This window comes from Vipera ursinii (assembly GCF_947247035.1).
Source record: "Vipera ursinii genome assembly, chromosome: 2".
Classification (NCBI taxonomy): Eukaryota; Metazoa; Chordata; class Lepidosauria; order Squamata; family Viperidae; genus Vipera; species Vipera ursinii.
This window is the reverse complement of record NC_139513.1, coordinates 31,832,893-31,857,541: the sequence shown is the minus strand read 5'-3', so window position 1 is coordinate 31,857,541 and position 24,649 is coordinate 31,832,893. Positions and strand designations below refer to the sequence as shown.

The 24,649-nt window shown below is 38.2% G+C and overlaps 1 protein-coding gene across 1 annotated transcript in view; it reads right to left on the bottom strand.

Moving 5' to 3' along the window:
- Positions 1 to 24,649, bottom strand: part of PTPRG (protein tyrosine phosphatase receptor type G) — a 716,833-nt gene that overhangs the window by 318,595 nt on the left and 373,589 nt on the right. Inside the window, exon 3 of the mRNA XM_083356115.1 lies at positions 4,034 to 4,213. Coding sequence (XP_083212241.1) covers positions 4,034 to 4,213 — 180 coding nt within the window. The remainder of the gene's footprint in view (positions 1 to 4,033; positions 4,214 to 24,649) is intronic.

Genomic DNA, 24,649 nt, shown 5'->3' with positions numbered 1-24,649 from the left:
TTCCAAATTTATGGAACTCAGAAAAGAAGTTAGCAGTGAGGGCTGTAATGTTTCTTTCCCTAGGAGTAAATCTATTCAGCACAACATGGCTTCTTGTTAATAAACATTTATGAGCTTGTTCTTAATAGTGCGATTCATACAAGGTTTCTATGAGGAATGATAGGGGGAGAAGCCTATGCAACCATAGATATAAATAATAAATTCTCTTTGGGGAACAAGCGCTACCATAACAACATCGTATGGGGAAGAAGGTATCAATACATTGGTTTTGTAAAAAAGAAAAAAGGAGATCTTTATTGAGCCAAAAGTTTTAAATGGAATGAAGATACATGAGTGTTGCACAATTGAGAGATAGAGGGAAAGAAAGTGGATAAAAGGACATAACATGACTGGGTGACATTTGAGACTGGAAAATAAATAGGACAGTCTTTTGAAGTGATTCAACTAAATAAGTAATATTTTTTCAAAAAGTCTTCTGATGACACAAATGGATTTCCCTTCCTCCAGTTCCCTTTTAGATTCCACATGGTGAAAGCAGACAACAAAGGGGTCATAGGCATTTACAAGTGACATTTCCAGAATTGAAGGTATGGGAAGCGAGCGGGAGAGAGAGAGAGAGAGAGAGAGAGAGAGAGAGAGAGAGAGAGAGAGAGAGAGAGAGAGAGAGAGAGAGAGAGAAGGAGAGAGAGAGAAGGAGAGGGAGAGACAGAATCAAGTTTAGAGGCTGCATATCTCTATATATATCTAATTTGAACATATAAATAGATGACAAGGTTTGCCATCTGTATACCCAAGCTAATGCTATGTTTAATGACTTTATGAATTTATAGTATTCAAATTTATAAGATGTGCAGTACGGCACAGCCTGTGTCTGGGAAGGCTCACTGAGGTAATGCCAGGTGTACAGGAAGGGCATTTCACTGATGAATTACCGGTAGTTTCCTACATTTCTTACTTTGTGCATGGTTATAAAAGCTTTACAAAGCATTGCCTTGGCATGGATAGCTGGCAATGGGGTGGGCGTGGCTTCCAGATGACAGCATCCGGCCCATGGGCCGGCAGTTTGACACCCCTGCTTTAGAGAAACTCACAAAACATCTGTTCTTTTAAGCTTACTTCTTTATTGCATTTAACACTACTCACTGTAGTGGAATGAAATAAAAGGTAAAGTTAATGACCTGCACTATATATCCTTACCTTTTAAACACATGATTTACAACTTACATAACTTCTGAAAGATGTGTTTGAGTACTAAATGTTTATACTGCAACCATAAAATACCTGCCTTCTCAAAAGAAATTCCCGACTCACTTCAGTGAAACTTATCTTCCACACAACCTACCCGATGTTAAAATTAAGATCAATGTTGACATTCATAAAATTCAATGGGGCTCACTTATGAATTCATACTATAAGCTGCAAAGTATGTTTTTGATTGATACCAGGGTATCCTCTACGGTATATTTGTCAATGAAAATGTGCATCTTCTATTGTTTTAGTTTTAACACTACAAAAATAGCCTTAAGATCTGTGAAAAGTAAACAAAGCTGGTACTGAGGGCTGCAGAACTCATGTTTTTCTTTTCCAAATAATATTTTGGGGGACCAAGTATATTTATGAAAAGTATGCTATCTATAGGATATTAATAGTAGCATCTAGAAATAAATTACTACATAAACGTAGTCTTTACAAAAACATGGCATATGGACAAATAAAAATGCCAGTTTATTAGGAAGTTGTTGCTTATGTTCCTCTTGAATTTTTATTAATCCTTAAAGGATTCTTCTCATAAACAGTTCCTTTTCAGAATTCCAGACCCTGGTTAATAAATGAACTATAATTTATTTTGCAGCATAAGCTTGTTAACATAGTTAGAGCTTTTTCTTGCCTTACATATTTGGATATAGATTTCCACAATGAGTCCCAGGATAATACACCAATATTAAAAAGCTTATAAAAGCATTATTACAATATGGGAGGAATGGTGTTTGCGTGTATTCTGTGTATTCTGATCTGTGTAAACCACAGAGTCACTCATGGGAGATGGGCAGCTACATAAATCATATAAATAATGAGTAAAATAACACACAGATTGGGCTCCGAGCAAGCAGCCGTCAGTTAATAACGGTTAATGTCATGCCCAAGCCCAGAGACAAAATTATAAGATCCAGTCGAGTCCAATTGCTTGTTAGCTTTCACCTAATGGGCAGAATCTTGACAAACTAACGCTATAACTTTCTAACCCAGAGTTTCCCCAACCTTTTGGGCACCAGGGACCAGTTCCACGGAGAGAGGTTTTTCCGCAGACCAGAGGGTACATGGTTTTTTGTGCTGCCTGCATCCTGCGGATGGGGCTTTGCTTGTTTGTGTGGACCTGTTGCTGGCATGCCACGGACCGGTACTGGTCCATGGACTAGGGGTTGGGGACCCCTGTTCTAACCTACTAGATATATCCTGGGAGATTCTAGGCCAGTGACGGTGAATCTTTGGGGCTTGTCATGTCAAGAATTCAGAACATGCCTTCTTTGATTCTGCTGGCATCTCTCTCTCTCTCTCTCTCTCTCTCTCTCTCACACATACACACACACACACACAGACAGAGAGAGAGAAAGAGAGAGAGAGACAGAGACAGAGAGAGAGAGAGAGAGAGAGAGAGACAGAGACAGAGACAGAGACAGAGACAGAGACAGAGACAGAGACAGAGAGAGAGTCACATGGCACTTTCTCTCCAGACTTTCTCTCCTCTGGACCCTCTGGAAGTCATGCAAGAGGGCCCTGCTCTCCTGCAGTCTCTGGAGCCTTTGAAAATTTCTACTGTGAAGGGAAAGTATCCTTCCTTGGATACTTCATATTGCTCTAGCACAGTGTTTTGTTTTGTTTTGTTTTAAAAAAGCGCTCTGAGAACCCCTGCAAATTCCCTCAAGGTCCACCTCTCAGAGATTACTGAAATCAAAATGATTGGCTAGATATTGAAGATATTGGAAAATAAGTGTAAAACAATGCCACGCCTCTCATTATAGTTTTTATTTGGTAAAAAAATAAAGTTGTCTTCATGAAAAGTATTTTATTTATAAGTACAGGATACCCAATGGGTATCACATTGTTATTTTCACATGTCAATAAATAAATAATGTATCATTTTTCATTTCTAATAAGGTAAATAAATATAGCCCATACAAAAAAAAGCTGTTTTGGGATCCTTCATATTTTTTTAAAAAAAAATAGGAAAGGGTCCCAAGATTGAAAAGTATAAGGATCTCTGGTCCAGCAGAATTTGTTTTAGCCTCTAGATGGCAATATAGAGCAACCACCCAGCCAGTTGGACAAGCCATAGGATACTTAAAGTACAACAGAAGAGATAGATAGATAGATAGATAGATAGATAGATAGATAGATAGATAGATAGATAGATAGATAGATAGATAAACATTTATTGTCATTTTTTACTGTGGGTACAACGGCACACATTAAAAATGAAATTTAGTTGCTTGCTCTCAAAGTGTACACATACATAACACACATTTAAACATACTATATACAACATATATACAACATATGTACAGACCTACACCCTTACATATAAGTAATATAAAAATATTAATCACTGTCCGTCTTGCATACATAACGGAAGGAGGAAGCTTTAGAGTTCACAAGGTTAATACTGTCTGAAACAAAAGATAAAATACAAGTGCAAAAGGGACACCACCTTGTTCAATGATAAAGCTGCCTTCCCTAGTGCAGTTGGCCATCAAACCTTTCTAAAACACGATCTACATAAAGCTCATTTAATCATCCACTGCATAGGGAAACTCATCTATGGAAGGAATTTCAGTACTATCTACAGAAACTGAATCCAATGCATGAGTATAGTGTATAGCATTGGGGTGGTGCTCAGGGCTTACTACCACCACCTTCCAAACTTTCCTTGAACATTTTTCATTGTGTCAGTGGCTGCCAGAAGCAGGCTAGAAGTCATGACAAATGGAAAGCAATCAAGCCCAGCAAATGAACAGTCAAACAGAGCAATCCTTACCAGTTTTCCCAGTATTTTTCATCCAAGTCTTGTTAGAAGATTCATTATCGAAGCCAACCAGGCGTATTTCCTGATATTCTGCCCCAATGTGTGCCTGGTGATCTATGATATCGATTGGGGACTGGTGAGTTCTCCCACAATCCGCATTTGAAGTAACCCAATGCTCAGGACCATATGCCCCTGGTTCCAAAGAGATAAAAATAATTCAGTTATTATTATTTTATTTATATCCTGCTATCATCATCATCATCATCATCATCATCATCATCATCATTATTTTACAAACAACTCAAAGCGGTGAACATGTCTATTACTACTCTTTCCTTCTATTTCCTGTACAACAACTTCCCTGTGAAATGAGTTGGGCTGAGAGTAAGAGTGACTGGACCAAGATCACCCAGCTGGCTTTCATTGCTAAGATGGGACTAGAACTCACAGTCTCCTGGTTTCTACTCTGGCGCCTTAATCACTAGACCAGACTGGATCTGTACAATTTGCTTGTATAGTTGTTTTTTTAATGAACTATAACAGGGGTAGGCAACCTTGACTCTTTTAGGACTCGTGGACTTCAACTCCCAGAATTCCTGAATCAGCTGATTCAGGAATTCTGGGAGTTGAAGTCCACGAGTCCTAAAAGAGCCAAGGTTGCCTACCCCTGAACTATAATATTTGTAGCAATGATTCAACCAATAAAGAGACCAACCTGAATTACGAAATGGTGACTTTAATCTGAATTGCATTCTTGGCATAAGTCATTACAATATTTGTAAAGAATGAGCCTCTTCTTTTTTAACTGCTTTTTTTTACTGCAAGGACAATTCTCCCATCCCTTTTTTACAGTATACAACTATTGTGCGTAATATTCAGAATACAATGCCAAATATCTTCCAAGTGAAAAAGAGTTAACAGCAAAATTAGCATACAGTTTCAAACTATGGGGAGGCATTAATTTATACCTAACCCATTTTTGAAGAAGCAAATATTTATTAGCTGGGATAATTTAATATTCTATGGAATCTCTAAACAAGGTAGTAATTTGTAAAGGAATCTTTTTATTCACTGCATGCCACCACGGCGTTTAGAGCTGACTAGCTCCTTGCCCATGAAAGCTCAAATGTAGTTTTAATTGAAACTGATCTTCCACTACAGATTTCAAATTAATCCTTTTTTTCTAAGTGTCTCATGCTCCAAATACCATTGCCTAGAAAGGAAAAAAAAAAGATATCATAAGCCATTAGTGGAAGAAGCAGAGCACTTTTTCTAGCTTGTGGGATATTGATTATCCATTCTCTGTATCCAAGCTCAATTGCCACTCCACTTTTTTAAAAATAAAAAAAATAAAAAAAATCCCTTCCATAACAGACATTTTATGAGTTCTGTTTCCAGTCATTTTTTATTTGCATTTGGCTGGGCAACTGATTTTTAAAAATTAATATGAATATTCAATTATGTTACTTATATCATTTCAAATCATGTTTTTTTTTAAAAAATGTACTTTTTAACAACTGATTTTTTTATATAAAAAGTATAAAGCACTGAAGGATCGCAATATCATACAAAGAAAAAAAAATCCGTATTTATTTCAGCTCCTTTTAGTATTGCAGTCACCATCAAGTGGAACCGAGATTATGCCTACTCAAAACTATTGACAAATATCGTAGAAATAACACTATTTTTTCTCCTACTACAAGCCACCTTGTTTAGCAACCTTCTCCATGAGCCTTGGGGGGAGGGAGGAAACATAATTTTGAATCTCCGTTTGGTTATATAGGCAAAAGGCTATAGAATCCTTCCTTAAACACAGATAGCGTATGACCAGACCCAAATTCAGAATTTAGACTACTGTTAAAAATATCCTTTCCAAACTATGACCTATGTCAGACTGAAAGATTGAGGGCAAGAGAAGAAGGGGACGACAGAGAATGAGGTGGCTGGATGGAGTCACTGAAGCAGTGGGCGTGAGCTTAAATGGACTCCAGAAGACGGTAGAGGACAGGAAGGTCTGGAGGAACGTTGTCCATGGGGTCACGATGGGTCAGACACGACTTCGTAACTAACAACAACAACAACATGTAAGACTTCCAGAGAGATCAATAAAACCATGGATAGAATCTATATTTTTAATTCATTCATTGTAGGACAGCAACAGCCATTCTTCAGCTCACGTGATTATTTATTTATTTATTTATTTATTTATTTAATTAATTAATTAATTAATTAATTAATTAATTTGTATACCGCCCTTCTCCCGAAGGACTCAGGGCGGTGAACAGGGCAATACATAATAAAACAAGATACAAAAATTAAAAATTATTAAAAGTAATTAAATAGCAATGCCCGTAATAAATTAGTACAAATTAAAATTAAAACCAATTTATAAAACCCAACCCCAACCTATCAGGCCAGGCCAGCTTGTTCAAAAAAGTGGGTTTTAAGATCACGCCGGAATGAGCGGAGATCAGGCGCCATCCGGAGCTCGACCAGAAGATGGTTCCATAAATCCGGCGCGCCCACAGAGAACGCCCTCCCCCTGGGGGCCACCAGTCAGCATTCTTTGACCGCTGGACTAACGATTAACAAGCCTGCATTCAAGACCCAAGTTTGACTGCATGATGGGGTGAGCTCCCATTACTTGCTCCAGGCTGCTGACGTAGCTGTTTGAAAGTGTGCGTCCATGAGTAGATAGGTAGATAAGATAGGTACTACTTCAATGGGAAAATTTACAGGGACATGAAAGGAGCCCCCAACCAGGCATTCACCGGGCAATGTCATCAGCTGATGCTTTCACAACCCAGAAGCGCCTCGTCAAGGTGCTTCCGACTTCAATGTAGTAGCCCCTCAATTTTTTTTTTGTAGACCTTTCAATTCAATGACTGGTTTTCAGCAATACAATTGCCCAAATTTGGTGGTGAAATTTCCCATTTTGACAGTGGAAGGTACAAAAGTTGCACCGGAAAATGTAATATTTAAAAGACAGTTAAAGCACGGAAAATTTAAGGTAAACTTCCCCACCAAGGTCAGGAAACAAAAGATAAATCTAGTTGGCTCTCTCAGTTTACACCATAATTCTCTCCAACACAGCCCTCAGCCTTTCAAGCCTTAAATAAAATAAATTATAAATAAATAATCATTCAGTGTTTGGGGAGACGTTGGAGAAGAAACGCTAGAAGAGAACAGTGTGTTCTCCAGAGAAGAAGAGAAGAGCCAGTGATTGGGAAGAAAAGGCAACAAGAAAATGGAAATCTGCAGTACCTACACATCCTTCTAAATCTTGGATGCGATCTGAATAAATAAAAAAAGTAACATTACTAGTCCTTTAAAAAAAAAGAAACAGAGAAAATATGAAGATACTATTTTCCCTGATGCTTCGTACAGTCAAAAGCGAAATAAAATTTGCATATAGAACAAAATGCAAGAATAATCATACCTCTGAAACAAGACACTATGAAAACTGTTTACAGAGTCATGGCAACGTAACATAAGAATGATGGTAAGTGTCTGTAGAGCCTTTGTCAGACCTTATGAAACACAGAGAATAACTCATCTACATCTCAGAGTTCAATATCCCTGCTCCATTATATTGCCTCCTCTGCCGTGTGCAAAAAAAAAGGTTCAATCAATCATTCAATTTCAACTTCTCATAGGAAAAAAAGATCTCGCAAAGTTGGCATTGATTGATTGAACTTTTTAGTCCCACCCAGTCTGCTGTTACCACCGCAGCCACACCCATCCAGTGGGCCACGCCCATCCAATGGGCCATGTCCACCCGGCACCCGACGATACATAAGTGGGTTTTGGGTTGCAGTTTGGGCACGCAGTCTCTAAAAGGTTCGCCATCTTTAGGAAGAAATAACTATCTGCAGTGGAAATCCTTTTCTGTCTACAGAGGTTCTCTTCATTGATTCTTAATTGACTGGAGAAATTTTCAGGGAGAAGATAATCTTACTACGGACAGCTGCTTTCTGCAGATAAAAGGCAATGCACAGGTTAACATACATCCACATGGATAGATAGTCCCTGCTTTCATAATATCTAGTGAGAGTTTTTGATATAAAGTACTGTTGGTCAATGCAGTGGAAATTTGCATAATGGACTCATCCAGTTCAGAAAGAAGGGGTAAATTTTTTACAACTGAAATTCATTGAACTGTCACCTATGTACAATTTTAGAACTCCTGAGGTTCATTTTTTCAGGTATTTCTGTTAGATTTTAAGATCTATATTCTACTTTGTAATCTGGTAAGAGGGCTTGTCCTGTCAAAGTATAACAATCAGGGCTTTTTTTCTCATAGAACACCTGGAACGGAGTTCCGGCACCTTTTTTGGATGGAACCTTGTAGGGTAGGCAAGGTGGGTTGTATAACGTGTGAGTTCTGGCACCTTTTTCTTTTACAAAAAAAGCACTGATAACAATAAACACTAATTTGTGCAAAGCCATCATGTGGGATGCAGAATGCTTAACGTTGGAGCAAAAAAAAACCAAAACAAAACACAAAACACAAAACCCAAGAAGGTGAGAAATGTAATGACCTATTTCAAACTCCTCCTCCTCCTCCTTCCTCCTTCTCCCTGCTACTCCCCCTTCCTTCTCCTTTTAATTCCCTCACCCTTCCTTTGTAGAAAATAAGCAGTCTGCTTCATATAAAAAAGTGGGAATATTATTTAGGGCTACAATTCAAATGTTGGTGTTTACCCTTCCTTTAACGAAAAAATCTTTTTAACAGCACTTTTAATAATAGCCCCTTTATTGCGTAAGCCATCTTTAAATAGAAGCCAAAAATTAGCTTATTTTGCTACTTGCAATTGTACATCCCAAATAATGACTTCACCTCACTAATGGAATCCATTAAAAATAATGAATTCTATTTAAATCTAATTAAACTTAATATAAACTTTCACAATTTTTTGGTGCAACAGTTAAAGATATTTTACAGAGCGCCTATAGATTAGAAGTACAATTTTTAAAAAGAGATATTTACACCCAGGCACTTGACTTTTCTTTGTCTCCATTAGCTTTCCAATTACTGTTTTCGTTGTTTTTCTAAAAAAAAAATGTCCTGCACATATATTTTTTAACACAATAGCAACTGTTAATTCCCAAGTATCTATGCATCTTTCATTTCTTGAGTGTTTTTAATATGTTTTTAATTGCCAGAGAAGGTGTCTCGGAAAATATATTTATTCTTTGCATGCCTCCTATTATACATGCAATATTTTAGCCAGCTTTTCATTAAAAGTAGTCCTTCTGAGTAGCACAGTTTTCTGATGACAATTCTTCTTACTTTTATGCTGATTTAAGTGAAATAGCAAACCAGAAAGAGCTTCAATTTTCAGCTCTTTATGACAGTCGCATTGGCAGAGTAACCCTATCATTTTATACTAACCAATGTCATTAAAGAGCAATTATGGCAAACACATATTATGAGCAGCCGAAACCAGGAAGAATCGGGCCTGAGGATGTATAATACGGATCAGTGTGTTATAAAAGGAGATAATGAAGCTACTAGTTAAACTAACACTGCTGTATCTTTAATTCAGGACATTCTGCACTTAACTAGGCATTCTAGCAAGGTTTTCTCTTACTAGAAGACAACTTTAATGTCCCTTTACTAATGTGCCCTTACTAACTATAGAATGCCAGAAGATGGCACAGTAGCAAATGTCAGTCCTTTCCTATTCTACACATAGTACACACTCACATTTTGTAAAGTTTTGATATGTCACACAAATATCTCTCTATAGACTTCCAGAAGCCTCTACCGAAGAACCAGGAGTTGGTACGTTTACGTGTACCACCTTAGCAGAAAAGAGAGTAAGACTACGGGTTTGCATTCATACAACTCTACTAACATGGTCTATCTAATCATTTTGCCTGATAACATGGGAGAGACACTTCATCTGGGCCACAGAGATAATCTTCTTCTCTGACGCACCATAAGATGCCTCAGCATAATGACACATAATTACTGAAAACTTCCTGAAAGAACGTCATTTTTAATCCATTTAAACTGCTTTACGTTCATACATATGGTGTCCAGACTCACTTTTGGTGAGATGGGTGGCTATACAAATTTGATTATAAAATGTCTATATGCAAATGTTTATAACTACTCAATGCAATGCTGAGGAGAACAAAATTAAATTCTCAGGGACAACATTATTATTTTTAACAACAACAATAATAAAGTTGGAAGGAACCTTGGAGGTCATCTAGTCCAACCCCTTGCTCAGGCAGGAAACCCTATACCATTTCAGACAAATGGCTGTCCAGTCTCTTCTTGAAAACATCCAGTGTTGGAGCATTCACAGCTTCTGGAGGCAGGTTGTTCTACTGATTAATTGTTCTAACTGTCAGGAAGTTTCTCCTTAGTTCTAGGTTGCTTCTCTCCTTGACTAGTTTCCATCCGTTGCTTCTTGTCTTGCCTTCTGGTGCTTTGGAGAATAGCTTGACTCCCTCTTCTTTGTGGCAGCCCCTGAGATATTGGAACACTGCTATCATGTCACCCCTCACCCTTCTCTTCATTAAACTAGACATACCCAATTCCAGCAACTGTTCCTTATATGTTTTAGCCTCCAGTCCCCTAATCATCTTTGTTGCTCTTCTCTGTACTCTTTCTTTCTTAAATTGAAATCTCAATTTACCGTAAGTAGCTTTTAAACCTATTGTTAAATGAGCCACAAATGACAACCTACAGTTTTGTAATCAATTGCCATTTAAACCAGGATTTTAAGAAATTGTATGTGTTTTAAAAAAGCTAAATAAATATATTCCTATTGGCAAAAGAAGAATGGGATGGAATATGCCTTGTTCAGAAATTTACCCCCAGAGAGATGTTATCATTTAAGATGTCACCCAATGTAGTGATTGTTCTCTTTTATTCATTTGTGGCAAAATTCAAGAACCAAAGGCTGTAACCTCTTACCATATAAAAGGCTTGTGTTTTTAATATCAATTCCACCAATGAATAATTCATAAATAATACCACTAATTGCCATGAATGAATAAGAGAGAACAGAAACAGAGTGTAGTATTCTGATTAATAAGATCCTTCTGCCCATCTAACTGTCTCTTTTCCAGTAAAGGTATGTCTTCTCTTTGGTAATCATTTTTTGCATCCCATATTTAAAAACAATTCTTTTCATTTTTGTTTTTGTGACTGGAGTTATAGAAATATTCCCTAAAGTAGAAAACAAACCATTTCTTTTGTTCTTAAAGCACAGCGCTCTGAGTATCTGAACAAAGCTATGAAAAAGGTATTCTCAACGTATTTATGATGATTTAGTCTGAGTCATCCATAATTCATTTTATTCAAATTTGTACTACTGTTATTAAATTTCAATTAAATTAAATAACTCGACATTATCCTAAAGAGTTATCACATGGCACCAGTACTGGAAAAATAATGCATTAAAAGACAAGGTGTGCAAAATGGCTGAAATGAACAATCCATCCACGTTTTAGAAATAATTTATTTAAGTCAACTCCTGATAATTCAACACTTAGAAATTCAAATAAAAAAGGATATGTGCTATTTACAAGGGCGGAGAAGCTTCAACTCTTGAAGGACACTGAGTTGCAAATAATAGGGAAGGACACCTGCCTCACTATCCTTCTTTACTTCCCCCACTTCATTCCAGTATTCTGTCCCATTTGCTCAAAATATGTCGGAAGTTCTACCACATTACACAGATCATTGCAATGAGCAAAAACTTTAAGGAATTCCCAACCTCTCAATGCCCAGACACAAGACCTCCAAAATGAAACAGCTTCTTCTGGCATCATTCCTTGACAGAAACAATGAAAGATGAACACAACTGGCCCAGCTACCACCTCAAAGTAGCGGTGCTTCACTCAGAAGCCAGATATGAATATAATCCTCACTTTCTTAATGGGAAATAACAAAGAGATACAGAAACTTCAGCTTCAAGAATAGCTCAGACAGAAATTGATCTTCTGTCCTTTTTTGGCTTCGTGGAGGACTTTATTGAAGAAGCTGGGCAGAGAAGAGCAACAAAATAAAGGGTCTGGAGGCTAAACTGTACAATGAATGTCTAAGCCTTAGATACGTTTAACCTAAGAAAGAGAGGGCTTAGGGTGACATGATAGCTGTCCTCCAATATTTGAAGAGTTGTCACAGAGAAGAGGAGTCAATTTGGAAACTACTCAAAGAGAGAAACAACCTAGAACTAAAGAAAAATTTCCTTACAGTGAAAACAAGTACTCAATGGAAAAGCTTCCTCCTGGAGTTGTGTGCGCTCCATTGCTAGAAATTTTCAAGAAAAGTATGGACAGCCATTTGCCTGGGATTCCTGCCTTGGGTAGCGGGTAGAAGACCTCCAAGGTCCCTTCCAGGCCTATGATTCTCTTATTGTATAAGGAGATCCAACTGGCCATATTTACCTTGTACAGAAGTTATTGAGATAAAGATGGCTTATAATTTACATTTTATGGCTTAGCATAAAGTCTTAATCTATATATTCAAGGCTTAATCAATAACCCTGGATGTGCATCTTTGAAGTGAGTATGCAAATTATTCTGTATTTATTTCACTCTTCAAAGAACGTTATCAGAAAAGATAGACTGTCGATGTTCTCTGTTGGCAATGTAAGAAATGTGAAAATATAGTAACTCATATGATTGGATCACGTCTGCTTTTGACTTCTTTTTAGAAGAATATTGTAACATCTAGAAATAGATCTATGGCACAGACTATCAAGTTAAGATGTCAATGCTATTTTGAATTATATTCCAAAATTGTACAAGCTGACTGTTTGAGTAATATTGGTTATAATCAAGCATAAGGAATAGCCAAGAGAATTATACTGATACTGGAAAAATACTATTGTCTTAAATATCAAAGACTCCATTCAAGCAACATATAATTTATCATTTTTTGAAAAGGCTTTCTTTTTCTTTTCTTTTTTTTAAATGACACAATACATTTAGTTTTGACATAGGTTTCATAATATTTTACAAGTATAGACAATTTTAAAGTGTAATTTCATACATTATCAAATGATGAAATGGATATATATTTAAAAGATTTATCATCAATATAGTGTGTTAATTTTCAGGGCTTTTTATTTCGATTTTATTTTTTCACTTTTTATTTACTTTGCTATTACAATTTCAAAACCAATACATTTGTTGGATATTACTGTTTTTGTTTTAATCAGTATTTTACAGGATATTGTTTGTTTGCTTTTCTTTTTAAAAAGTTGCTATTGTTTTTGTAATATGATGTGCAAATCCATCCACTACATAATAAAACTATAAATTTAGTCACCAAATAGAACACGTTTCTTAATATTAGGATTTTTTTTTTTGAGAAACAGGTTGAAAAGAGCAGCAGTACTGTAAATAACTACCGGTATAAGACGGCAGAAAACGATATTGAAAATACTAACACTTTGCTGCCATCTAGGTCACGTGGACACTTACGTCCAATATTTTGCAGCCCAGAGTATGCAAACTTTTAGCTCAGGGGTCTTCAAACTTGGCCCTTTTATAACTTGTGGACTTCATCCCTGGCTGAGGAATTCTGGGAGTTGAAGTCCACAAGTCATAAACGGGCCAAGTTTGAAGACCTGTGTTTTAGCTGAATATCTGGAGGACTTCAACCTGTGTAACCTCCCTGACTTAAATGCGTTCACCGGAAACTCTGCAGAAGAACAGTACTTCCATTTACTTAAATATGAGTACAACTCTATATATGATCCAGAATATACATATTAAGCTCAAAGAAAATAGAGGAAACTAGATTGGCCTTCAACCCCAATGCAATTATAGCATGGACTATAACACATGGTTGCATGGGTGGAATTGTGGTCTGGATCCATTCTGTATCCACACATTCAAGTGAAAGCCAAGTGAGAGTCAGTAAAATACTTGTGCAGGATGTCCTTAAAATCTTTCATGACACAAAGCATCTGTTAACTAGAAGCTGAGATACAAAGAATCGTAGGAACTGTCTATCCTGAAGGAATAGGAAGGCAGCCTAGAAAGAAAGAAAGAAAGAAAGAAAGAAAGAAAGAAAGAAAGAAAGAAAGAAAGAAAGAAAGAAAGAAAGAAAGAAAGAAAGAAAGAGACATAATAATGAATGATATTGTATAATCTTAATGTAATAATTTCGATTTTAATTATGTTCTCCTGCTTCTCCAGATAATTCAGAAAAAAAAGCCACATGTGTGCTACGTCTTCTGTATCCCATTCCCAGGACAGTATAAAGTTGTTGTTTTTTAAATCCCATTTAATCCCAGCCCTTCTCTGAAGACTCAGGGCGGCTTACAATCTAAAGCACAAATCAATGTGCTTAGCAATAGCCTTCATTCTATGTATATGCCTGCTTATTAGGGCTTTCGCCCTTCCCCCAAGCGGCATTATTACAAAGTTAGCTTATTGCCCCCAACAATCTGGGTCCTCATTTTACCTACCTCGGAAGGATGGAAGGCTGAGTCAACCTTGAGCCTGGTGGGACTCGAACCTGCACTAATTGTAGGCAGCTGGTGTTACTTAAGGAGGGATTAGCCGACTGCTCCACCAAGTCAAGTGTTGATACATACTCAGCATTGGCTTGAAACAAAAATCAAGATTATTTTTGGTTTGTTAGCTTGAGTTATTAGCTCACAATGGACATAAGTAAAGGGGTCGCGATGGGTCGGACACGACTTCGCAGCTAACAACAACAACAAAGGGACAGGAAAGTTATGAGTAGCATACATTTATCGGTAGTCCTTGACATGTTGAACCGGACTTAGGGGACAATATCAATTGTGAATGCGTGCAGATGGCCCCTGTCTCTCTGGCCACTTGCAGGCCTATGAATGCAGGGTCATGAAAGGACAGCAAAGGAAACAGCCAATATCCTAACCCACCTGGGAACATCTGGTGTCTTGGGGGAACACCCAAAAGGGAACATTTTAGCTACTTCTGCTTTCTTCCTTCTTATCTACAGTGTGTCAGCCTTAAAGGGCAAAGTCTTTATCTTATGTGTGTCAGCTTTGCTGGGTGAATTGCTTATGTAATCAAAGAAGGTATAAAAATAAGGCTTTTCTGATATTTGGGGCTTTTAGAGAGGCCCGTCTTTGTTCAGCTGAATAAAAACGTACAGCTTGAAGGCAACTTCTGGTTTCCTGTATTTTTTTTCCTCAAGCAAAACCTCAGAACCTGCACAGCAGACTTACAACAGTTCATATAGCGATCTTCCAAAGTTACAACAGCACTGAAAAAAGTCACTTACAACCATTTTTCACACTTACGACCGTTGCAGCCTCCCCATGATCAACGTGATCAAAATTCAGATGCTTGGCAACTGATTCATATTCATGACGGTTGCAGTGTCCCAGCCCCATGTGATCCCCTTTTGCGACCTTCTGACAACCAAAGTCAATGGGGAAGGCAGATTCACTTAACAACTGTGAATCTTGACAACTGTGGCAAGAAAGGTTGTAAAATGCAGCAAACACATTTATCGAATGTCTCAGTTAACAATCAAAATTTTGGGCTCAATTGTGGTCATACGTTGAGGACTACCTGTAAATTTGATACAGCTGAAAAGGTCTATAAATACACGGAACCAGCTTCAGTGTTAAATTTAGCTATAGTTCATAGATATTACTGCTGGAAAAAGGAGAGATTCTGGAATAAAATGTTGTTGGATTAAGACGAGAAGTATCCCTAAAATGTATTTCTGTAAGAGATAGCTTGTCTGTGCCAGTTTTTTTAAAACAAAGTTTTATGCTTGTACCTGAACAACCCTTTCACAACAATAGATAAAAGTAGAACTTACTAAACAGGAAAATACGTTACTCTTCAGTATTAATAGCAACTTAAGAGTCACTAGAGCAATTTACTTTATTTTTCAAAGTGTCCTGCATGAGTAATATCTAGAAAACAAAAAACCCACATGGACCTGATAGGTATGCAAAGTAATTTCTTGTTCCAGTGTTATTCTCAATTGAAACTGGGAATTTAAAACAAAACACTGAAACGGTGGCATGCCCTAAGAGAGCTTCCCATCAGATCGTATACCTAGATTTGCAATGCAGAAATTGAGTAAGGCATAAATATTAGGATCTACATCTGTCTGGCTTTGAAGGAGAAAAGGTGATATAACGCTCACAGGGGTGCACACGTGAATGGGTAGCTTCCTTCCTAAAGAAGCTGGGTCTTTTGCTGAGTTCACACAACTGGAAAGGTGAATTTTATTTAAAGAGGTCCCAACAAATACAATGTCAACTTTTATATCAGCTGTGAATCACCTTTACCGTTACCGATCCAGACAGATGCAACAGCCCTAATCAATATTCTACCCTTGGAACCACCCCAGGGCACAGCCAGATGTCTCTGATAATAAGGAAGAAAGGCAAGAAGATGTCAAACTTGTCCTGACATTTCTCTTCAGGGTCTAAAGTTTATTCTCTTGGAATAAAAGAATACTAATTTGTTCCATGAGTAATAGCTTTCAGTAGGCTTGTGCTCCATGAAAATGTACTCTAACATCAGGTCTCCTGGATACTTTGGGCGATAATTCACAGAAATCCTGAGCATGAGTTTGGAGAAAGCCAGTGTTCTCCTAAACTCTGGCAGAACTCACTGTTGACTGCTCCGCCATCACTATTCTGACAGCATTTTAAACAATAGTTTACATCAGGGGACCCCAACCCCCGGTCCACGGACCAGTACCGGGCCGCAGGATGCCAGCAACCGGTCCACAAAAACAAACAAAGCCCCATGCATGGGATGCAGGCAGCACACAAAAACACGCCTCTTCATGGCTAAGATTTCTGCTTATTTGAAGGATCATTCACAAGAAAGGTGCATTTCGGTTTGGAGAAGATGGATAGATTATATCCAGAATAAATATGGGACTAAAAAGTTCCATTTAGCTTATGAGTAAATTTTGGATTGTTATAGTTTATTTTCTATTATTATTATTATTATTATTATTATTATTATTATTATTATTATTATTATTATTATTATTATTATTAATATGATATTATTATTATATTTAGTATTAGTATTGTTTAATAATTTGGATATTTTTAGTTTGCTTGTATTTATGTTATAGGGAGTTAAAGCGTATTATGTATTTGGTTATTTATATAGTTGGTTAATGTCAGCTAGATTATGATTATTATATATCTGTAACCCTGTAATCAGCTCTGGGAAGTGGGAGGGGAGGGGGGTCAAGGGTGGGTTAGGGGGGGATAATATTGTAATTTTTATAAAACTTTTCAATAAAAAAAACACCTCTTCCAGTCCACGGAAAAACCTCTCTCCACGAAACCGGTCCCTGGTGCCCAGAAGTTTGGGGACCTCTGGTTTACATGATTCCCATATAAGAAGAACCTGATTGGATCATGCCACAAATCTATCTGTCTTAACAGTGGCAACTGGAAGCATTGAAAAAGCTCACATATCTGCCATGGAGGGCAATCATCTTCCTCCATTGTTTTACTTCCCAGGAATCAGAACCTCTGGCTAGAATACAGGAAGTAGCCATTAATATTAGTTAATAGTAATAGTAATAATAATAATAATAATAATGATGATGATGATGAAGATGATGATGATGGAAGGGACCTTGGAGGTCATCTAGTCCAACCCCCTGCTAAGGCAGGTAACCCTATACCAGGGGTCAGCAACCTGAAACAGTGAAAGAGCCACTCGGAACCGATTCCCTCACAAAAGGAAAAACTGGGAGCCGCAAAAAATGTGTGCGCATGCGCGTACATGCGTGCATGTGCAGAACAGGGTTTGACTGAAGAGTGGAGCCAAGGCGAGATATGCACCTACCCTGCATATTTGAATTGATTGGTTGAACTTTTTTAGTCCCACTTTTTAATTTTTTTTGGACTGCACATGGCAGAGGACTGGGAGCCGCATGCGGCTCCGGAGCCGCGGGTTGCAGACCTGTGCCCTATACCATTTCAGACAAATGGCTGTCCAGTCTCTTCTTAAAAACTTCCAGTGTTGGAGCATTCACCACTTCTGGAGGCAGGTTGTTCCACTGATTAATTGTTCTAACTGTCAGGAAATTTCTCCTTAGTTCTAGGTTGCTTCTCTCCTTGACTAGTTTCCATCCGTTGCTTCTTGTCCTGCTCTCAGGTGCTCTGGAGAACAGCCTGGCTCCCTCTTCTTTGTGGCAGCCCCTGAGATATTGGAACACTGCTATCATGTCACCCCTAGTACTTCTCTTCATTAAACTACACATACCCAATTCCAGCAACCATTCCCTATATGTTTTAGCCTCCAGTCCAATCATCTTTGTTGCTCTTCTCTGTACTCTTTCTAGAGTCTCGACATCTTTTTTACATCGTGGTGACCAAAACTGGATGCAGTATTCCAGGTGTGGCCTTACCAAGGCATTGTAAAGTGGTATTAGTACTTCACGTGATCTTGATTCTATCCCTCTGTTAATGCAGCCCAGCACTGTGTTGGTTTTTTTGGCAGCTGCAGCACACTGCTGGCTCATATTTAAGTGATTGTCCACTAGGACTCTGAGATCCCTCTCACAGTTACTACTATCGAGCAAGGTACCACCTATACTATACCTGTGCATTTGATTTGATTTGACCCTGAGTTGTTTGAAGTTGAGCTCTTCCATCCTGTGTGAGCTTGGTTTGTTTGAAAGATAATGATGGTTATGTTTGGAAAAGTATAATGCTGTGTAGGAAGAGTTGCACCCAAGACATGATTAAATGCTTCTTGTTTTAGAAGAGAAAAGATAACTAATTGATAGCAAACTTCAGAAGATTAACCACTGTTAATAGAAGTATAAGTAAAGATTGCTTGAGCTGTAATTCCTTGTGTATCTCATCAATGGTATTATCATTCAGCAAATACATAAAGCCTTGAGCGAGTCATTGTTGCTGGGCAAAACCATCACATCAGTGAATGAGTGATCAGTAGGGAAATTGTTGTATACATTTCCTACCCCTGAAAGGAACCATATTAAAATATAATCTGATATAATACTTATATTTCATTTTTTCCTTTATCTCAGCATTTGGCTTCAGTTTCACACATTGCCTTTCTAGAGAACCATGTAATATTAATTCAGAAATCAGTCATCATGCTCCAATGTTACTTTTATTCAATATTGTCCTACCAAAATATTATTATACATAAAACCAGTGATGATTATAAAAATTATGGATCACCATCACAAATAGTGTTTTGTTAGCATTCAGCTTATACAATTAAACTAGTCAAGGTTAAACTCTTCCAGATAACTTTGGAGACATGAATATTCATCATCATTATTGTGTTTCTATTGTTTTGGAACTGATGTTTATTATATTATTATTTTTACCATTGTACTTCTTTCTTCTTTACTGTAGATGTTTTATTAAACTTTATCTTATGTATGCTGCTAGCCTTGAATGAACTGCTGGCCTGCACATTTAATAAGCAGTCATAATTGTCCTAAGAATTTTATTATTTCCCTAAACTTATAGCATTTATGAACTTTGAAATAAAAAATGTACTTTTAAATTTAAGAACAGCTTCTTAAAGGAAGCGGGAAAATATCTTTATTAGAGAATAGTCTTCTTGGAATTTCATTTCAAATTTGGCAATTAATGATCGACTGGTTTTTAGTCTCATTCCTGGTTGCTTGTCCAGTTTGCAAGCATCACTTGAGCACATATTGAACTGACTACAAGGAAATAGCTAAATGGAAGACAGATATTTCATTTCATCTTGGGACTTTTAACTAGTGTCAATGTGACAACAGATGATACAGTCCAACTGTTCCTCACTCTAATATTCCAAAATGCAATTGTTCCCAAGATGTCCTACAAGCAATTGCCATCTCCTACTTAATGACACTAAACAATTCCCAGAGCTCACCTACCTCTACTATTCCTTTCATAGCCTAACCACTGATGCAAAAGTATCACTGGCACAAATATTAAGTGACTGAATAGCATTGATCAGCCCAAGCCTTTATTTTAGACTCCATAATGGTCTGCAGCAGATGTGACTGTAGTAGCATCTCAGCAATTCATCGTTAGCATAATTTTCAGCAATGAGTATTCCTCTCTGGAACTTTCAAGCTAGGGGTGAAGAAACTGTTTTGGATTAAGATGAAATTGTTAAGCTCTCTGAATGATCTTAACCTTTATTTTTCTTGCAAATGGCAGAGAGCTAGGTGATAGGAAGAAGCTCTGAGTTCCAAAGCCTTCTAGAATTGAAGCAGGACTCAGCCAACCCTAATCTTAAGGGGAGCTTATGTGCATACTTGAATTGATGCAAATTATGTGTTAGTAGTGATAAACTACCAGTATGCCTTTTACTGTTTAGAGAGGGGTGCAGTATCTGTAACCCTGTTCCAGAACCTTCCTAAAAGTTGCAATCTAATGGAAACCACATGCTAGAAACTCAAAATGATAATTGAATATATGTCAACTGCATCTAACCAATTTAATTCATAGTCACATTTAAATTAAATTTAGCTTTCATTCTAGTCTTGCCCATTCTTTAAATTGCATTGATTGATGGACTGATAAATTTGAAGGGGGGAGGGGTTCTGGGACACCATTCAAAGGCCAAGGTCAACCCTCTACCCCAGGCCAAAAAGTATATTCTGACTCTAGAAAACTGGGCCTAATCTGAGGTCTTTCACACATTTATTAACCAAGCATCCCCCCAAAAAAAAAAGTTTAATCAAATATTTTGGTCAGGAATGCAAATTCTCTATCCTCAGCAAGGAAAGAGAACTAGAGAAAGAGACCAAAAATGAATAAACAAGTTCACAAAAAAATTGAAACAACTATTTAAGACCTCAGATCTTGCCCTGCAGGTGCCACCTATTTCAGTGAAGTGCTGGGAGAGAAAAGGAGGAGATGTACTTCCTTTTCTATGTCTACATAATGTACCTATGAAGGAGTTACACCATTCTGGCGTTTTCATCTAATCTGGAAAAGGGAAATGTGGGATTTAGTCATCCTTCTTGTGCTGACAGGCCAAATCTCCTTTCTGGTTTTATCACAATAATAATAAAAGACTTTAACTTTTTTTTTAAAAAAAAAGTATGGAGCCTTGCTCAGTATCAGAATTTGAATCACACAGATGAATGGGATCAATCTATCAAAACTTTATACTGAAATTTGAGATCGTTGTGCAGCTTCAGGTCTTGGTGAACCTTACCTTGCTTCTTGCCTCCTGGATTTGAAGTCTAAAGCTAGGCTTTTCAACCTTTTCACCCACTGTACAATTTTTAGGAAATGGCAACATCCAAATACCACCAGTCGCCTAGCAAGGTGTTAAAAACTTGATGAACAAAAAAGAAATGAAAAGAAAGAAAAAAGTGATGAAGTACAGGTAGTCCTTGACTTACAACAGTTCGCTTAGTGACTGTTCGAAGTTACAATGGCACTGAAAAAAGTGCCCCCCAAGCCACAGCCGAGCAAGACACCTGCCTGCCCACCTGGCGGTGCTCTTCCTCCTGTCTGAGGTTTTTATTCCCCCCCCCTCTGCTGGGTGGTTGCAGCACGTTTTGGTCACTTCACATGACCCTGGGACATTGTGACCATCAAAAATATGAATCAGTTGCCAAGCATCTGAATGTAAATCACAAGACCCTGGAGATGCTGCAACATTCCAGCCGATTGGTGCTTCTTCTGGGCACAGCAGAAGCGACAGGATCAGCGCCGAGCTCCAGCTGGAGCCTGGAGCTGATCCTGGCGCTTCTGCTGAGCCCTGACAGCCTGGCAGCTCCAGCCATCTCTCGCTCAGGCTTGTGAGGTCCTGCCACCGGTTCAGCTAATTCCCCTCCCCTGCTACCACTTTTCTAGGATGGTCGCGTACCACCTGCCAGGTGCCAATGTACCACAGGTGGTACCCGTACCACTGGTTGAAAAGCCCTGGTCTAAAGGTCTAAACCTTTGGGAAGGCTGCTGTAGATAGCCAACTTGTTTCGTGCCATGACAAAGTGATCTTGGTATGAAACAGTTATGGAGTTTTCTCTTCAGTCCTTTTCTACACTACTTTCTACTGCAGCTTGGAAGCATTAGCCAAACTTGGTTGATCCCAAACCCTGATCCTTTGGCCAGGATTAGTGGTTGGAGAGGGCATCTCAAGGGCTTGATTGGAAAATTGGGGGGGGGCAATATCTGGGAGAAAATTTCTCCATAACTTTAACTTACTACTTCCCCCCTGGATTGACACCGCACCATTTTTAGAAGCTGAAACAAAGTTATACATGGCTTCAGATCTTGGGTTTCCCCCCCCCTCTATCATTCCCAGCAATAAGATGTTAAATGTATTTCAGGGATAGTATCTTAATTCTAGATTACTTCAACAGGTAAATGTTTTAAAACTCAAACAATATCACCCTTAATATCTTCATGGTCTCAAAAGAGTTTTCATAACACATATTCAAGCGTTCCAAAGTCACGTTTGGAGGGCAAATCAAAGTCAAAAGCAGAAGTGAGCTTTAAGGAAAGTAAATCGAATAGTTAAGTGCAACAAGCAGATTCTTTCCCGTTAAGCAATCCAGGCCCTGTTGCTGACACGGCAAGTGTGTTGGTGTCCTGCTTCCTCCTTTTAATTAGCTTGTCTGAGAGACTCCTCTTCAGGGGTGAGTAAAATGGATACTAAATATAGCACAGCTAGTAGGAAGGCGCCAAGCGTGAAATGAAGCAACAAATGCTGTGAAATGTAGGTCAGATTCTTGGGTTTCTTCTACATGTAAACTTGACTCTGACCTTTGAGACCGGGTTAAGAACAAGAGACATTTGGATAAATACCAAGTTGTTTTAGCCCCCTTCTGATGACACAGTTTTCTCCCTGGGCCTACAGAAAACTCAAGTCGAAAAATGTAGTACGAAAAAAGCTTCATGTGCCCAAGATAATTTCCTTTCAGGTTGCCCAGCATACTTAACCTCTAGAAATTAGTTTCTTCTTTTAGATTAAACAAGTTGGTGTGCTTTAAAACAAAGAGCCTAAGTGACGATTCTTAAAAAAATAAAAACAATGCTCCGCTCACGTGCACACACCTTACAGACATTATGTGCGTGCCACAAACCGATCTCAAGTGGAAAGGTGCATTCTGGTTTGGAAAAGGGAATTGGATATTGGAGTGGGAATATTGAAGAGATGATGCCCACAATTTTATTTTATTTTATTATTGATTCCTCTCATTTATGTAGCTACCCATATTGCTGAATGGGAATCTGGGTGGTGTACAGTAAAAAATAAACATTAAAACACATAATAATAATAATAATAATAATAATAATAATAATAATAATAATAATAATAATAATAATAATAATAATAATAATAATGATGTTATTAAGACTAGCAGAGATTTTCTTTGGTGTTGCTGATAATGTGGCCATCTCAACAAATTATCATTTCCTCAAGATCCCCAAGCCTGTTGACAGAGCCTTGTTTTGAGGGATTTATGGAAGGCTACCAAGGATGGGGCCAGTCCAGGAGATTGTTGTGCTCTTCTCGCCAGAGTCACCTCTGGTGGGAGAGAGGGAAAGAAAGGAGGGAGGATTCCAAAGAGATGTTGTGTGGGCATAACAACAGAAAAAATGCAATCTTCTGGGCTCTACTAACTGTAATTCCTTAACAAATGGAATCTGTGCCTGACCTGATGGGATGGGCAGAAATAATTGGAAATAGGCTGTCAAGCACTGGAGAAATCAGAAGATTCAGGCACTTCAAATGAGTGTATAAAGATTTATTGCAAGCTTAAGCTCTCTACAAAAAATTTGAGCTACTAATAGTCAAAGGAAATGATCGGGAATGAAGTAGGCATTCAAAGTGGGCTGGACTTAGATCTCTTGCGGGTGCACAGGGACTCATGACTAATGACACGTTTGACCCCTCCCTTGGGCTCAGCCTGTCATCTTCTTCATAGGCAGCCCCTCAAATATAATTTAGCCCCCTACCATGAAAGGTTTTAAAGGTCAAAACCCAGAAGCAAATTGGCAACCAACAGAGCTCTTGGAGCATGCCTAACTGCCCACACTGCCTCATTTTGCAGCAGCTGAAGCATCTAAATACATTTGAAGGATAGTCCCACATAAAGCACATTACAACTGTCCACCTGGAAGATGACCAGGACATAAGTGACCATGAGCAGAGCCTCTTGATCCAGGAATGGACTCAACTGATGCACAATACAAAGCTATGCAACGGTGTTCCTAGCCACAAGAGCCACCTGCTTCTTAAGCAGGAGTTGCAACTCCAGGACAAACTCAATTGTGCACCAGGTATGCCTTCCAGGCAATGAATACTTTATGATTGGCCACACATCATAATGGAAGACATCTGTGAATGGCTAAATTCCCTACATGGTAATCATTTTATGAGACTACGTAAACCAGATTCCCAACTCTAGATAAAAGGGGGCAGAGAGAAACTTTGACCAGCTTTCAAGATTCTGTTATTCTATCCTGTCAAGCTAAAGAGGCATTCTTGGAATCTCTGCTGTCTGGCTCTGGATCTTGCCTACCTCAAAGGGCTGACAGGATTGGATGACAGCTACCTTCGTCCCTTGCTCATGCAAACAGCTTTGCTAGCTGAGGATAACAAATCCAACACACAGCATGACCTCCAGGAGGCTCATACTAACCAACTGGATAAATTAAT